At 36.6% G+C, this 16397-nt stretch overlaps 1 protein-coding gene across 1 annotated transcript in view; it reads right to left on the reverse strand.

Annotated features, from left to right (window-relative positions):
• Nucleotides 1-16397, reverse strand: part of PCCA (propionyl-CoA carboxylase subunit alpha) — a 277386-nt gene that overhangs the window by 231616 nt on the left and 29373 nt on the right. Inside the window, exons 5-6 of the mRNA XM_032677799.1 lie at nt 5894-6007; nt 4360-4413 (exon numbers count right to left, since the gene is read on the reverse strand). Coding sequence (XP_032533690.1) covers nt 4360-4413; nt 5894-6007 — 168 coding nt within the window. The remainder of the gene's footprint in view (nt 1-4359; nt 4414-5893; nt 6008-16397) is intronic.

The following is a 16397-nucleotide window of genomic DNA, read 5'->3' on the forward strand; positions in this document are numbered from 1 at the left end:
AGAGGTTTTGTGTTTGCATTTTTTCTAAGGACAGTTACACATGCTAAAGCTTTCAACCCAAGCCAACTTAAGAAAATAGGTAGCTTTAAAAAATACAAGTTAAAAATAAAGGCTTACTCTTAAGTGATAAGGGAACTTCACAATTTGCTCACAAATAACAGCCACGCACAACAATTGTAAAGAAACGATCCTGAGACCCCCATAATTAGATGTGCATATGTTGTAGATCCACTTGCACAAAGCTCTTCACAGATCAGACACATGTACCCTTACAGAAGATGACAAATTGCTATTTGGCTTACCTTTTCCTTCTCAAACTTAGCAGCCATTTACAAACATGTGATCAACCATTTCCATATACATTGTCTGACCATTTATTTCAGACAATACATGGTTGGGATTTTTAATTCCACCAAGAATGTTAATCTAGCTTCAAAGGTAAAGAGAAACAGCACTGTCTGCTTTGTTGTCCCCTTAGTCACACCAAGCAGTAGTTGCTAAAAGGGCACAAAAGACATATAAAACCAGGTACCACTCAGAACACCAAGGAGGTTCATATCTTATTCCAAAATTGAATCCTTTTGTCCCACCATATTTATGGCTTCTATTGCAAGGAGCAGATTTTGGGGGTAGTAGCTGGTTATTTTTTTGTCAAGAAACAGAATATCAGAATATTGTCAAGCCTGCATTCAAAAAAGAATATTCCAGATAAAGGTCACATTTATAGCTTTAACTCTTATCATTTTGAGATTGTTCTATGCACATATTAAATCATTTTCTTGGAGAAAATACACCACACCACCTTTTATGAAAGCAGGAACTCTATCATATACATGCGTCCAAGACACTAAAATACTCTGAAGATTTACGATCTTGAAAACTGGTATTTTTCATAGACTTTGCAAAGGAATAATTTAGCTGATTTTCTGTTTGTTTTGTTTTGAACAGTTGCTTCCCAAGAGACTTTCATGGCAGTTGGGAAAGTGAAATTCATTTGCGTTTTTCATTTAATTAAAAAGAAAACTGATCCCATTGTGACCAACTGACACACGGAGTCACCGTGGATCATGGTTCATGTTTGTAATCATTACAAGGAAGCACGAACATAAATAACCTCAACTACTTGCTGCTAACATCAGCTAGACCATAAGAAGCAGCACTGACTCTGAAATAATGACTGTGTAACACAGTTACACACTTCCTTTCTCTCACTCTTATCTCCCCCATATTCTTCCTCACCCAGATTAAAAAAAAAGAAAAAAGGAAATAAGAGTCACTGTGACCATGGGCCAATCCCAAACTATTCAATAGGTGAAGAGACCTGACTCAGCACTCCCAAAAGATACTGGCAAAAGATACTGGCTCTTTTTTTTTTTCAGCGTAGCAAAAGATTTTAGCTTCACCTTTACATTTATGACAATATTGAATATTATGCAATTACTCCTTGAAGGACAGAAATTACTTACATGAAAATACATTTGCATGCATAAACTACAAGTATCAACCTAAGCACTGATTCTAAGAAACACTTGCAGAAATCCATATTTTGTCATTCTGCATAATAGTGTTATGAGCATTACGTAAGTTCATCACAAGATTCCATGTTCAAATACCAATCCTCAAGAAATTTATCTTAATGTTTATGAAATCTTTGACAGTCTTACTCAATATAAATGCCACAGATCTCTTTTCTGTCAGCCATCAATAGCAACCAAAATAGATACACATGAAGAGGGAACTGAATGCACCAACTTTTTTACTGGATCACAGTGAACAAGTCAGATATTCATCCACTGACTGCTTTTTTTGATAAAGAAGAAAACAATAAAAACCAGCAATTTTCAATACTCTAAATGTATCCATCCAAATTCTTCAAAAGTACTGCCTATAGCTGTATGCTATTCCACAAATCATTCAGATAATAATGAACATAAAGACACGCTTTTGTTCAAATCACACAAGTGGGATTACATGTGAACTGACCCTCCATGTGTTAATTGAAGGCAAAGCTTTGCTTTGAGCTCATTACTGCTCTTACACATAAATTGGCAAGTTTAGAAAGTTTACTGTATTTCCTGGTTTCTGCATTTAAGTAGTTTGGTTTAGAAGTACAGGTGTACACCAGGAAATAAGCCCAGGTTTCACAAGTTCAAACAGTACTTTCAGTACAGAAGAACAAAATAGTATATGTGCAAAGAAAGGGAGAGGGAAAAAGAAAACAGAATGAAAACATCTTCAACTTCACAACAGCTTGAAAACATTTCTTACTTCTTTAATAAAGAAACAGCAAGTAAGTTTTCTTCCTAACTATATTAATCAGGGTGTCTCGAAAAAATATAAGCAGCCCGAGTGATAAAAAGACAGATCACTTCACCAGTTCCCACTAGGGGTTTGATCTTCTAGAGCCACTGAAAACAAGGGAAGCATGATTATGTCTTAGTTGAGACTTTAAATAGTGCATTTCAGAAAGCAAAGTAGCATTACCTTGTTTTAGTATATTTTTAGAGAACTGAACACACCAGGTTTCTGAAACATAATTAAAGCTATTTTGAGACTGTAGCACCAACCCAAACTCAAACATGTTTCTAGTCACCACATTATTTCAGGAAATTGTCCAGAAACTGTTCCTAAATTCCGAGTGAAAAGATGAGAAATAGAAAGGGGCAGGGGATCCACAGGAATGTTTGTACTTCCTCCATTTCTTCTTAATTCTGCCCAAAAAAAGTGTTCCAGACTGTCACATCACCAAATAACAACCACACTATTAGGATATGCGCCCAGTTCAGAGTAATAACTACCAAATTTCAAAGTTTGGCAGTAAAATAAAATGCAAAATAGCATATGCAAGCACTTCTGTTTCATTAACTTTTTTGTTATTAAAAAGCAGGAACTGCCAACTAAAGCCAGTTATCCTGCTGGTCTAATCCAGTGAGAACAGAGTTTGTTATAAATTAAGCCAGGAATCTTCCCTGTAGAAGAGCTTCTGGTACGTGAAGCAGAACAGTGATAAAAGAAAGGTGCTAAACTGCATGAAAATAACATGTAAGAGATTACCCCAGATTCGGTAAATCCTGGCAAACACCAAGTGTTTAGAATTCCTTTCAATTTAAACATTACCAGCACCTGGCAGGATTATTCAGCATCACATAGAATCTGCACTTGTTTTTATCTAGGGGCTTTAAAAAAAAAAATGCCAGCAATTATGAAGTATGAGAATTTTTGGATTTCATTCTCCAGTAGTCTCCTTAATAAGCAGGTGGTGTTCTCTAACACCAAATAATCAACTAAATAGTAAGGATCTGTATTACAGATAGAACTCAAGCCAAAAGAGACATGGTTAAGGAAGATATGCGGAAACAAGACCTGTTCCACAAATGCTGAAGGTGAAAGAGCTATCACTTTAGAATCACATTCTTCATCTAAGTTTTTTACCCTGAATCAAAAAGGTACAAATCATTCTCAAAACCAGAAGCAAATTTATCTTGCTGCCTGTAAAACAAGATGTTTCTTCAGCTATATGCTTCATTTACTCTGTAACAAAGTTGGTAGTGCAATGTAAACTTCAATGTAATATGTGCTTGTCCTTATTCTGAGCAAAACCAGTAGATAATAACACAAGGTCTGCAGTGACTACACATACAGTATCCACTCAGGACTTTGTTCAAACATTGTGCATGTAACTTTCTCCTAGCAATGCTCAAATTTATAAGCAGCTGCATGAAAGCTTTGGGGAAAAAAAAATCAAATCAGTAAAAAGGTCATATATCAGTTTGTGATATACAAAAACCCTACTGAAGTAAAGAGGTTTTTAACAGTAATTTTTATAAATTCAGACATGAAGTGAAAACAGCACCCTCTTTGCTCTTTGGCCCTTTCAGAGAATGCAGCTCCACGATAAAATACCACCAGCAGAGAAGCCAGTTTTTAAACAGCTTTCTATTCCCATCCTGAAGTGCAGTTCAGCACCTTCTCAGGGCTGCTGATACAGCTGTTCACCAGCTGTGCTATGAATCACCAAAATGATCACTTAAAACCACATACTTTTAACCTAGATGATTTCAGTGACCCAGTTTTGCAGAGCAGCCTCATAAACAGTACAGGCATAAGTGAAAATGCCAAAAGGTTCTTACATCCTGGATAAGGTTCTTACAAACAGGCATCTCCTCTTTTCCCAAAAGAAAACACAGGTTGCAATTACACCCTCACAGTGCAAGAAGTCCACATGCACAGAAAGCATACTGAAATCTCCTACCTTATGGTATCTTTTAGATCTAAGTTATCTCGATTCCTCAGATACCTTGGAATGAATATATGCCACCTAGTGCAGCAGTCACAGCTAAGCAAATAGAAATAACTTACCAAACGTCTAGCAAATTCCTTATTTTCTGAAAGAAATCCATATCCTGGGTGTACCTTGGAAGACAAAAAAAAAAAAAAAATTCAAGCTGATTGAGTTCTGAAACCAGACACCAAACTTGTCAGCACCTTTTCAGATACTGGGGAAGGTGAAGTAGATCACTAAGCATTTCAATAGGTCGAATACCTTAAAGAAACTGTCTTAACACACTGATTTATCTATCCTAAGTCAAGCTGTTGAGCTAGCATTTCTAGGGAGAAAGGGGCTGTTTGAAGAGCAATGAACTTTGATGATCTGCTCTCTGTCTAAATTTTTAGCTCCATTGCAGATTTCCACATGTATGCTCATCCATGCTCTTCTCAATAACCACCATAAAGTACTCCTAATCCCAAAATATTTCCAGCACTGACCACAACAGTGGTGCATAGGTCCACAGTAACAGGTCACTCCAACCTCTAGCGACCCTTGCTGGAGAGCACAGTACAGGGTCTTCAGCTGCCTAAGTGAAGCATCCTGGTTTGTTACGTGCATCCCAATGTAGACCCGGTGTAATTACTTGAGATGCACACAGGAAAAATTTTCATTTTACTTCTCACGATTCACATAAGGTTCTTGATCTAATACTTTGATAGATAAAGTATAAGCCCTTTTATTCCCCTCTTTTAAAAAGAGCCAGTATTCAGTTCCAGATTCAGAGTTCCAGATTCAGAAACTCAAAGGAAAGATAATATTTTTTTCTTTATAGGAAAGTTTTTGGCCCCTGAAAGTACCATACCAAAACATCATCTTTGAAAGAAGTTACAATGCTGATCAAACTGTTCCAGGGTAATTAGTGTTGCTCATATATACACAAATTTTACTTTAATAAATGCTCTGTGTAGAGTAGCTCTGAATAATACATTTATTTCACTGACAGAACAAAGAACATTAGGCATGTGAACACAACTACATATTAGTTTTTCCAACTGATTCCTGCTAAGCTTTGAATCTCTGGCCAATTTGGAAGAAGAAAGGCAGACTAGCCCACATTTACACACAAGCTCATGTGCATTTTATAAACATTGTGAACCAAAAACAATTACAGGATGCACTATTTACCTTACCATCCTTCAAATAACATTTATATAACATAGAAAGTAATTCATACTAAGTTTAGGCAAAAGCCTTTCTGGACACACTTTGTAAAACATTCAAAAAAGCCATTATGGCATATAAAGGGTTAGCGCTTAAAACTAATTGGGATTTTTTTTTTTTCCCCCAGCAAATTTGGAAATGAACTGAAGCTGCTCCCTGGTGTGAAAGCTGAATCCAGCAGCCACCTGCAGGATCAGCGACCAGTGCTGCCAGATGCTACAAAGCCTTTGATTTCCAGTAGCGATTTCAGACACATTTAACTCATGTGACATGAACTAACTGGAATAGCATATTCAATCACTTCCCCCCCCAACACCTTTAAAAAAAAAAAAAATACAAACTCCGGCTTTTCTGCTTTCTATATATGAAACAGCTGCAGCAGATAGACTCATTCAGACTCACAGCTTGGGCCCTGGTTTTCCTAATGACTTCCATGATGGCATCCATGTTGAGGTAGCTTTTGCTGGTGGGAGCTGGGCCAACACAGACAGATTCATCCGCCATTTTCACATGAACCTGAAGAGGCAATATTCTGCATTAACAGATGCTCCCAGCAAAAATAATTACCATCACCCAGTTATATGCACACAAGTCTGATTGTTTCAAAGATAATTTACATACCATAACCCCTCTAAAATGCACACTGAAATTACCAACACTGACGTACAAGTACTTGCACAATAAATCTCATTTCATTTAACTCTGAGCTTAAGTCACTGTCAAAATGTTTTATTATTCCAATATATTATTTTTAATTTGATTAAATAAAATCATGAGAAATATAATTTCAGCTTCCTATACTGATCATCTATATGTAAATTCAGACAAAAACTACTTTGTTACATGTAACCAGGGTAGTCTAATATCTTAATACTTAATAACAAACATTCATGACCAGTTCTAAGCAGGCTCCCCAGGAAGTTGGGGATAATTAGAGTGAATTGAATGAAGGGATGCAATGAGTGTCCCTGCACAGCATCAGGTCAGCACCATGCACAAATTAAAGCCTATGACTAAAGAGTTCAATATCGCTACACACGAACCAGAAAATCTTGAGAATTATTTAAGCAGGCTCATGTTTGATTCCTAATTCATTGTATACTTATTTATATGCATTTGCCAAATACTTTTAGTTAAATACAAAAGGGACAAACATTTCCAACATTTTACCAGGAAAAATAAAATAACTAGATTTGAAGTTAAAAGTCCACATACAACTTACATGCACACTTAACTTTAAGAAAAGTTATGAAAGTTTAATTAGATGGGTCTTTAACATGCTTTCAGAGTTCAGAATACTTTCTTTGTAGTAAAATACACACAACCAAGAAACCAAACAACCAGTTTTATCTCATTCTGCTTGTTGTAAGCTCCCTTTCAGTGTGTATTTAAGAAAGTATGCCATTGCCTAAACTGTGTAAGATTATTAGCTATGTCAGTAAGACTTGTTTGGAATGACAATTTGACATTTCCAATGCTTATCAATTTTAAAAGCTATTTTATGAACTGTTTGATATCATCTTCAGCATTTGAAACTGAAAATACATTGTCTAAAAAGGGTGTTCTTTTAGAAGATGAGTATTAGCATATGAGAAACAAAATATTTTTGGTTTATAAACATGAAATTTCATTCTTTGTGAAAAGGAATTTAATTTGTAAGTAACGTGAAGGCTGTCAAGTATGACAAACTAGTAAGAAGTAAAGTGGCCTGCATACACTATTGGCTCATTCAGAAAAAGTAAGGCCAGAAAAAAAATTATCTAGAAACACTGACAAGCAATAGTCAGACAGTATTTTGAACAACACAATGAGAAGTATGTAGTCAGGTAAATATAATAAACACGTATCAAAAGGACAAGAGTCCTTATTAAGCATTTTTTCTTCTGTTTTAGTGACTTTTTCTGCATTTTGCAAAAGTTAATCCCAGAAAGGAACATTAACTTGCCACCTAATCCAAAGTTTCTTTCTGGAGGCATCTCTTAAATAGCTTCTGAATTTGCTATATACTCAAGTATACGAGAGTTCACATAATGTCCTGGAATTGCCGCACATTTCACATTTGAATTATTGCTTCTGTAAAGTCACAACAGTTTTGTTTTACCACTACAGCATTAGCCTGGCACTATAAACAGAGCAAAACCAAAACAAAAAATCCTAAGAACTAGCACAGACAATCACGCAGTAGGATTTTAACGTTTTCTCGTAAGTACACCTCCGCAACTAAGTCAGCAATCTATTTTGACCAAATGCTATCAAGACCAGCCTGTCATCCTTCTTACAGCTCTAAGTTCAAGAAACAGCATGGCCCTGGATACCTTTATATTCACGATCAATTTATATGCTTTCAGTTGTTTTGAATTCCAATGTGGTTTACATGTCTAAACAAAGTCATTCAAGATTAAGCTTAATTAAGCATGTATGTTTTACAAAACCAAAAGCTTCCTTACAGACAAGAACTAACTTAACACAGTTAGCTACTTTTAGGTATTAAGAGAGAAACTCCACACCCACACACAGACACCAACACAGTCCTACTAGTACAAAGAGCAGCCATTGAAGAACATCAGAATGAATACTATTACGTCATGTAACTATTTTTGGATTAAGGTACAAAGTCAACTGGAAACAATTTGAAGTACTACAACTATTTTACTGCATCAGTTTTCCTGACCACAAAAACTAGCTCAAGTCCAACAGGCTTATTAATTCAGAAGCAAACTGCACGGAAATGGCCACTGGTTCCAAAGCTAGTTTAGGTCCAGGAGCCACCTTCATGGCAAGGCACCTAAATCAGCAAATCCTGCCAGATCTTTACACAGGAACAGCTTCGTGTTTCTTCACTACCTTTCCAGCAAATAGGAAAGTAAAGCAAGGAGTTTATCAGGGCTGACTAGTCAGTCATTTTTGGCTTGGACTGGTTCCAAACACTGCTCCAGGCTGCAGCAGCTCTCAGGGTTCAGAGTGCAGTAAGAGGTAATAACAGGAGCAGTAATTTGTTTTGGAGATCCTTCTACATCATATTTCAGTATTTCAGGAGGATTTATAAACCAAGGTTGGTGCCAGGGCTTGCCACCACAACCCCAAATACAAATATGTCCATAACCCAAAGTTTTGTATATAAGCACCACAAAAATAGTCAATATCTGCTTTGCAGGAGATAACCCAATTTAGTAGGGCTGCATGGAACTAGAGCTTGTAAGTACCCAAATTACCTCGCTTATGTTAGCTCTCCTTTACCCTGGAGTAGCACATATATTCATTTGACAGCAACACGCTCTCTTGCCTAGCCATATTTTTAATTTATTATCCCTGTAATTAAAACTGTATATCAAATAATCATGATTTCAAGATATCAAAATTAATAACTATATACCTAAAATATATGTAGGTCTCCTAGAGATGTTCTGTTTCACACAGCAGAATCAAGGTAACCTTCTTCAGGAGTCACTCAGCTGCTGCAGATCACTAGTTGAAATCTATATTATTTACAATGCATATTAAATATGCATGCCTCTCAACACTGAAACATAGAAAAGTTTTCTCAGTATGGATATAGAATATACTAAAAATTATTTTAAGACAAGGAACTAAACCACATTCATATGCAATGCATATGCAATCTAACCACTTAGTTTTAGTGCGTATGAATATACAAACAATCAAAGACACCAAGATAATTTAAAGATCCCTAGTACGACAATTATTCAGCAGCTCCAGAGTTTGTTACCTTCATGTGGACCTGGTTCATGACAAAACTGTTTTTCTTCTCAATTTGTTTCACAGTGATTCTCATTTACTAATTCGAAAAAGTAAAGGCCGACTTTGAGAGCTAACAAAGAAAAATACATCTATATGCATTTCCTAACAGAGTGCTTAATACCACCTGCCTATTTTCCACAGGTTTTATACACTTCAGCAGTTTCTGAGGCTTATCATGTGACAGATGTAATGTACTTCAGTGTAAATGCCTAATTAACACATACACACACACACACACTCACTCCCCTTCTCCATCTCCAAGGAGGTAAACGTCTGGGATTCCCAAGTGTTCCAGTTTTTCAGGGTGGGTCAGCCTACACATCCCCAGATCTCAATACAGGTTGATATTCACTCAGCAGAGACAGTTACACTGAGTTGCAAGCTGCATTTCCCCCCTAAATCTTTTGTACTGCTTTAGAATTTATATTATAGGTCAACTCTTATGGATGCATTTACAGCTGATCAAACCTAAGGAGCAATTAAAAAAACCTCAATGAAGAGAACACTTTTGCTTGGTATACTAGATCAGATCGAGCATTGTTTAGACAAAGAAATCTAATCAAACAAGTCATTCTCCTTTTATAGCTCAAATCAATATTACACATTGGAACAACATCCGTTGGTGTAAGTGGATTCACTTAATTGGCCCAAACTGCATAATACGCTCAGCAAGACAAATGACAATTAGCTCAACCCATAAAATAGGGCTAATGAGTAAATCCTTTGTAAGGTAGCTAAAAAAAATGCAACCACCTCAAATCTTGCCAGTACCACTGCCAAAAGAGACAGACAAAACAGAACAAAAAACCTGTGACATTTAACAGCCTTGAGTTCAAAAAAAATCAAATGGATGCAAAAAAGGTTCAAATTTACTGGTTCGCAAAAACACATTTTTCATACGACTTAAGTGTCTTTAGCAGCTTCACACTAAAATACACACAGGAATAATACAATAAGTCTGAGCACACAGTGTGCAGTATTCACACAGCCTTTAAAGTGCTGTCTACAAAGAAATACTGCCACACCATTACAGCATTTAACCTTAAAATAAAATAATGGAAACATTTCTATAGCACATGAAAAACAGAACTGTGAAAGGCATAAATAGCATAACTATCCCACATTTTCCATATTTCTTTTTACTCAGCATTTCAAAAACCTAAATAAAAATTTATGCAAATAAACAAGCCAATCTACAGAGTCGGCAAAAGTAGATTTCTCTGCAAGCCTATTTTAAAACATTTTAATTTGATGGCCCACAAACAGTTATGCAAGGCCTATGTAAAACAATTCTTCAGTGGTCTTCAAACACGTTTTGGTGAAGGGTATTTACTTACAATCCCCTCCAAGTCTACAATGACCCTCAAAACAGCCCATCCATTAGCATCTGTGGGATTAGATCCCTGACTGGTGGACACCAGCTGAGAACAATAAATGTAAAAAAAAAAAATAACCCCCTTTCCTTTACTTCCCTGTCTTGCCCTTCAAGTTTGCCAGCTGGTCAAAACCTGAAGATAGCAATAGCCTCATTAACTAGGGGCCTCAAAAATCCACCAATTTCAACTAAAATTAAAATGAATGGATCCAGATTGAACTGAACAGTCTTTAAAAGACAAGCAACATAAACCAGGTGAGGAAGACTGCATTTCTAACCAAGACTAAGAGAATGCACTTTTCAACACGCATCAAGATTTTCATCTGTTTGCACTCTCACTTATAAACACTGATTTATTTTTATAACCTTTAAAAAAAGAGAAAATAATCTCAAAATTGTCTCTCCCATGAACAAAGGTCTGGAAATTCATTGGCTGCTAATAAGACACAATTTTACTTGCCTCATAAACTGGAAAGGATTCCCCACTGTACCTAGAGACCTGATCACCCCTACTGTGAAAAGGAGACCACATTAAGGCTGTCATGAAGTGATACTCAAACTGTGCTCTGCTTGCTGCGGCAAACAAGAGAATGCCTCCTGAGTACTGAAGAAGACATTACAGATAAGAATCTAGAGAAGAGTCTTCCAGAATGGCTTTGGCTCCTAAGGTCTTTTCCCATATGCTTATTCTTTGACAAGTAATTTCAGTGAAGCACCTTCTAGAACAACGGGGGAAAAGAAAGCTTCTCCACCAATTTTGTTACAAGTACTTCCTGTTTTTTACCCTCCAACACAGCAAAGACTAGAAACAAGTACACAAGTTTGCTATTGAAAATTTAGCAGAATTAAATGGTTAGTTTGTATTGCAACCTTCCACATGTTTTAATCAACACCATTCAGGAACAATCAGTCTTTCTTTGGTAGAATCACTGAAAAAGTAGATCAATAGTCATCTTGTTTACTAGTCTACCTTTGGATGAACTGAAGAATTAACACAGGTTGAGGAATCAGGAGGGGAAAACCAGAATGTCCTATCCTCTAACTCCAAGTCATTGCATCAACAAAACATTTGCCACAATCTTGCAGGAAAAGCATTTCCCTTGTCTCTTTCCACTCGTGTCTCCCTTTAGTGGGGCAGCTAGCAAGCTACTTCACCCAAGTGAAGATTAGAGGCAGCACAGCCACTCAACACAACTTTTGCTGATGTCTGGGGTGCTGTGAAGAAACAATCTGCAAGCTAGCAACTGCACTCATACATCTGCCAACTGTTTTTATTTTGGAGCACGTTATCTAGACCAAGTCTCCAGGAGTAACAGAATTTTACTTCAGAGCATACACTAACAATTTGGGAAGACATTTAAATCTGTTTACCAAAGGAAGAGTTGCAAGAGTTGAGCAATTCATCAGATTTATTTAGAGCAGTCCACTATACTGTCTGGATGCAAGAGTTTCCTCTTTGGAGTATACATGATTCTGTACCTTTAAGTGTTTTAGAAAAAGAAATAAGTTTTTTGTGATGTTAACAAAATAGTGATGCCCTAGTGTTTTTAGTAGCCTCCCTGCATTTCAAACACATCTGCACCCACATGTCAGCCTTCCCCTAATAGAATCTCAGCTTCTAAGCACATTAGCAAAGCAATAGGACACATTTTTCTCATGCTGTTTCTTCTTCCTGCCTCTCCCAAAAACAAGCTCACCAAGCATGCTTCGTTTTGCTCTCTATAGGGGTAAGACACCTGGGAAACAGGAAAGCTACTATTTAGACAGGTCTAGGAAACAGTATCTCATGGTAGCAAGGGCAGTCAACTACAGAACTTCCTATAGTAGAGATTTAGCTGTTAACTGAGCTAGATATCCTACAAGACATCTGGGATTCAGAGAAAGTAGCTTAAACTGAGGCACATTACAAAGCAACACAGTATGCATTGGTAGCATGCTCTTATCCACCATTTTCAGCTTAATTCGTATGGAGCTCCTCTTTCAGATGGATGAACACAGGAAACAGCCATTCAGATGAAGTCTGCAGATGACAGGTTGCAGAAATTACTTCCAGCATCCAAAGACAGCAGTAAACTCAGGGATCCCTGAAACTAGTTCCATGGTTGAGAGAACAGCTCACAGCAACAGCAAGGTGAATTCACAGCTACCTGGCATTTCAGCTACGCAACAGTATTTAGACGAAAGGTGAGAAGGGAAGCATGGACATCAGCTAAAGGCAACATATTCTGAATCAGTAGCTGGAAGATTAAAAAAAAAAAAATCAGAAACAAAAGATGCAGGCCCTACAGTGAATTACGTTCTTCCCAATGTGGGGACTAACTTCAGGCCCAAAATGAACAATATATTGAGACTTGCATTAAGTTTTATAATATGCCTCACTTTAGGCACACACAAGATGCCACTCACAGGAGGATTCCACCCTTAAACTCTCCTCCACACTCAGCCGTAGCAATTACAATGCTGCTGAGACAGATCAATGAACTGAACAGACCCAGTGGAAAAGTAATCTAAGGGGAGGGAAGGCTAAACTTTTTCAGATCAGCAAGTTAAACCATCTTCCCAGCCACATGATCATCAGATCCAGTACAGTGAACGAATGAGAGGGGACAAGAGAGCCCAAACAGTCCTTTCAGAAGTACTTCAGACTTACAGAAATTCAGACATAATAAGAAACCAGTTCTAAAATGCCAAATAATTCAAAGAAAATACCAGAAAAAACAGTTTGTGAGTGAATACAGAATGCCTTCACTCACAGAAAGGTGAGAAACTTCCAGTGCAGGTTTTCTAAAACAAAAATTTTCCTTATGTCTATGCAATATATGCATGTACAATAGAAAATGTATATGCACATGTGTGTATGTATACATGTACATACACAGACCCCTTGACCACTTCTGGGTACCCAGCGAGAGGGGTTTTACCACTGAGGCTAAGTACTAAAGCGGTACCTACAATAAATAAAAATTAAGTCATAAAACCTTAAAATTATCATCATGGCCAGCATAAGATTATGTTTTAAGTGAAATTAAATAATTTAAAATGCCTTATTAAATACTGGTACTTAATAATAGGTTATTACATAACATTCATAAAAGTAGCACATTTTTCCTTCAAAATTCCACTAATGTAAACATTCAGAGTTCTAAAAATTATGCTTTGTTAGTTCTTCAATAAAATTGTTAGTTCTACAAGAAAATTAATTCTCTGCCAATGTATTATTATTCATTACAGGATAACTTTGAATAAGATAGTCCTCCATATAAAACCCATCCTAAGTTTTTTTTACCCTCAAAAGTCTTCTTTTGAAAGATGAGTCAGCTCTGAGATTTCAAGATGCGGATGTCAAGATGAAGACTATAAAAACAGTGTAATGGAGAAAAAGCACCAAGCATGCTTGCTGTGGGAACTCACAGAACACAGTAAGCCAGAAGTCCCATAAAATCTACTTGTTCAGTAGTTTTTCAGTACAGGCTTACCTTTTTAAAAAAATATGACTTTTAGAAATCTGCCCATGCCAAAAGTGTCGTTGTTTCTATGCCATCTGTTTGACAGTCACTTGATCACATTACAAACACAGTAAGAAAGCACAGAGTAGCATTTGTTACAAAACAGTCAACCCACCACTAACTCTTAGCCCTAACTTAGATTTTAAAAAACAGTCTGTCAGTGTTTGCAACCCTGTAGTCAAAGAAAGTTCAAGCAGATTTTGTGTAGTGCTAGATAAAAATAATGACAGAAGACCCCAATGTCAAGTACATAAAGAATTACGTGTAAAAAAAATACATCCAGTAAAGGGGTACCAAAGTAGCTAACAGCCAGCAGGGTCAAGGACATCCAACAAAAAAAATAAAGTGCAGTTCAGCAGAACTAAGTTACAAGATTAATAGTTCGAGATGACTGCTAGACATGGCACAAGGTTATCTTTGCTTACAAAAAAAAACTGAACTAGGTATAAAATGTATTTCTCAGTTTCATCTTATGGTGTAATGCTTTTAGAAAAGGCATCTATTGATCAACAGACCACAATAGTAACCTCCATTCCATCCTTAAAGAGAACTTGTATGTCTATATTCTACAATGCCAAACATATTACCCATACATGAAGTGAAGCAGTGGGTATCTGGTAAATCTGAAAATGACTGTACAGACAAGTGGCTGGCTCATCAAGTCTGTAAGGACTACGCACAGCCTAACAAACAGGCAGGAACAGACAAGAAAACCAGCACTGTTCAAATACAATTTTCACACAGTTAATACCAAAACTGGACAACCCACAGATGCCAATGCCAGACTTTATGTGATCCCACCCTTTTCCAGACCATCTGACAAAAATTTCTTCAACAAGGGTTTTTCTTTTCTTTACAACCCTCAGAGTTCTGTCATGGCTATATCTCAAAATGTAAAAATTTTATTTTAGCATAACCCTAGAAAAATCCTTGATTTGTTTGGGGGTTTTTAGATTATTGAGTAGTTTCCATAATAATGTGTCCACCTCCCAACTTATTTCCTATGATGCACGCTTTTCAATTTTAAGGTAACTTAGGGATAGCAAGTAGAATCTTAGTCTCCACTGTATCCCCTTAATCTCAGACATTATTATTTCAGGATATCAAGCAGATTTAGTTTAAAAACAGTGCATATATTGAGGAAACAGGTCTTGGTATATAGAAGAGCATTCTTCACAGGACACTATGAAGTTCCTCCCACCAAGAGTTTAAGCACAAATCTTGTTCCAACAAACTAAACAATAGTAAAGTGTCAGGTCTTCCCCCACACCTACTTCACCCCCTTCTACAAGAAGCTATCACTTCTGGGATCCTCTTTTTTGAGGCAAGAATTTAAGCGCTAAGTCAAATGCTCCCACTCTTCACCTTTGAACGCTAACTAAAAACTAGAAAATGTGGGAAGTACCACTATCAGAATAGCTTAATTACAGTATCATAAATACATGTGACTTATACATATAAATTCTATAAAGAGATATTTAAATATATCTTAATATAAACAGATCTTAAATATTGCACACTTAGTCAATGTTAAATATATTTCATATGGTAAAAAGAGATAATTACATTCAATATAGGCAACAGGCACGCAACACTGAAGGAAAGAAACAACCTATTTCTGCAAGGTAACAACTGTTTCCATTTAAGAGAGGCACAAATTTTTGCATTCCTCACAAGACACAGATAATATTCACAAGTTTAATAAATTAACTCAATCTTATAAATAGTTTTATAAGTCACTGGAGCAAATCTGTATAAATAAATTCGTTTAGTTTTGACTAAATGTTTTAAAATGAATGTTTTAAAAAAGCCTGGACTTAAAAAAAAAACAAACTTTGAAAGTTGCATGGAATCTACATAGCACAGCAACACATGCACTTAAAGAATATTTCCTTCTAAATCCTCTTTCCTGTTAGCATTTAGGTTTGGGTTTTTTCCCCCTCCAACCTGCTAAATAAAGTCATATTTCCTGCTGACAGCAAATGATTGGTTTACCTATAACTCCAGGGGGTTTAACTATCCATCCTTTAAGAAGCTTTGACAGTTTAACCTGCTGAGCTCACAGCACCCAAGGGAGGGTCTTACTTGCAGTTTTACTTCTGCTGCTGCTGACCACTAATACTGACTCCACAGATAATGGATTTCAATAACAACCTCCTACAGGTTAACACTTTGGGTACTAGCCACAATACTGCTCTAATTAAGCTAATACATGAAGGTTACAGATTGGTAGAAAGTTGTATTAAATTTGGCAGTGCTTACAATA

This window comes from Chiroxiphia lanceolata, chromosome 2 (assembly GCF_009829145.1).
Source record: "Chiroxiphia lanceolata isolate bChiLan1 chromosome 2, bChiLan1.pri, whole genome shotgun sequence".
In the NCBI taxonomy this organism is placed as follows: domain Eukaryota; kingdom Metazoa; phylum Chordata; class Aves; order Passeriformes; family Pipridae; genus Chiroxiphia; species Chiroxiphia lanceolata.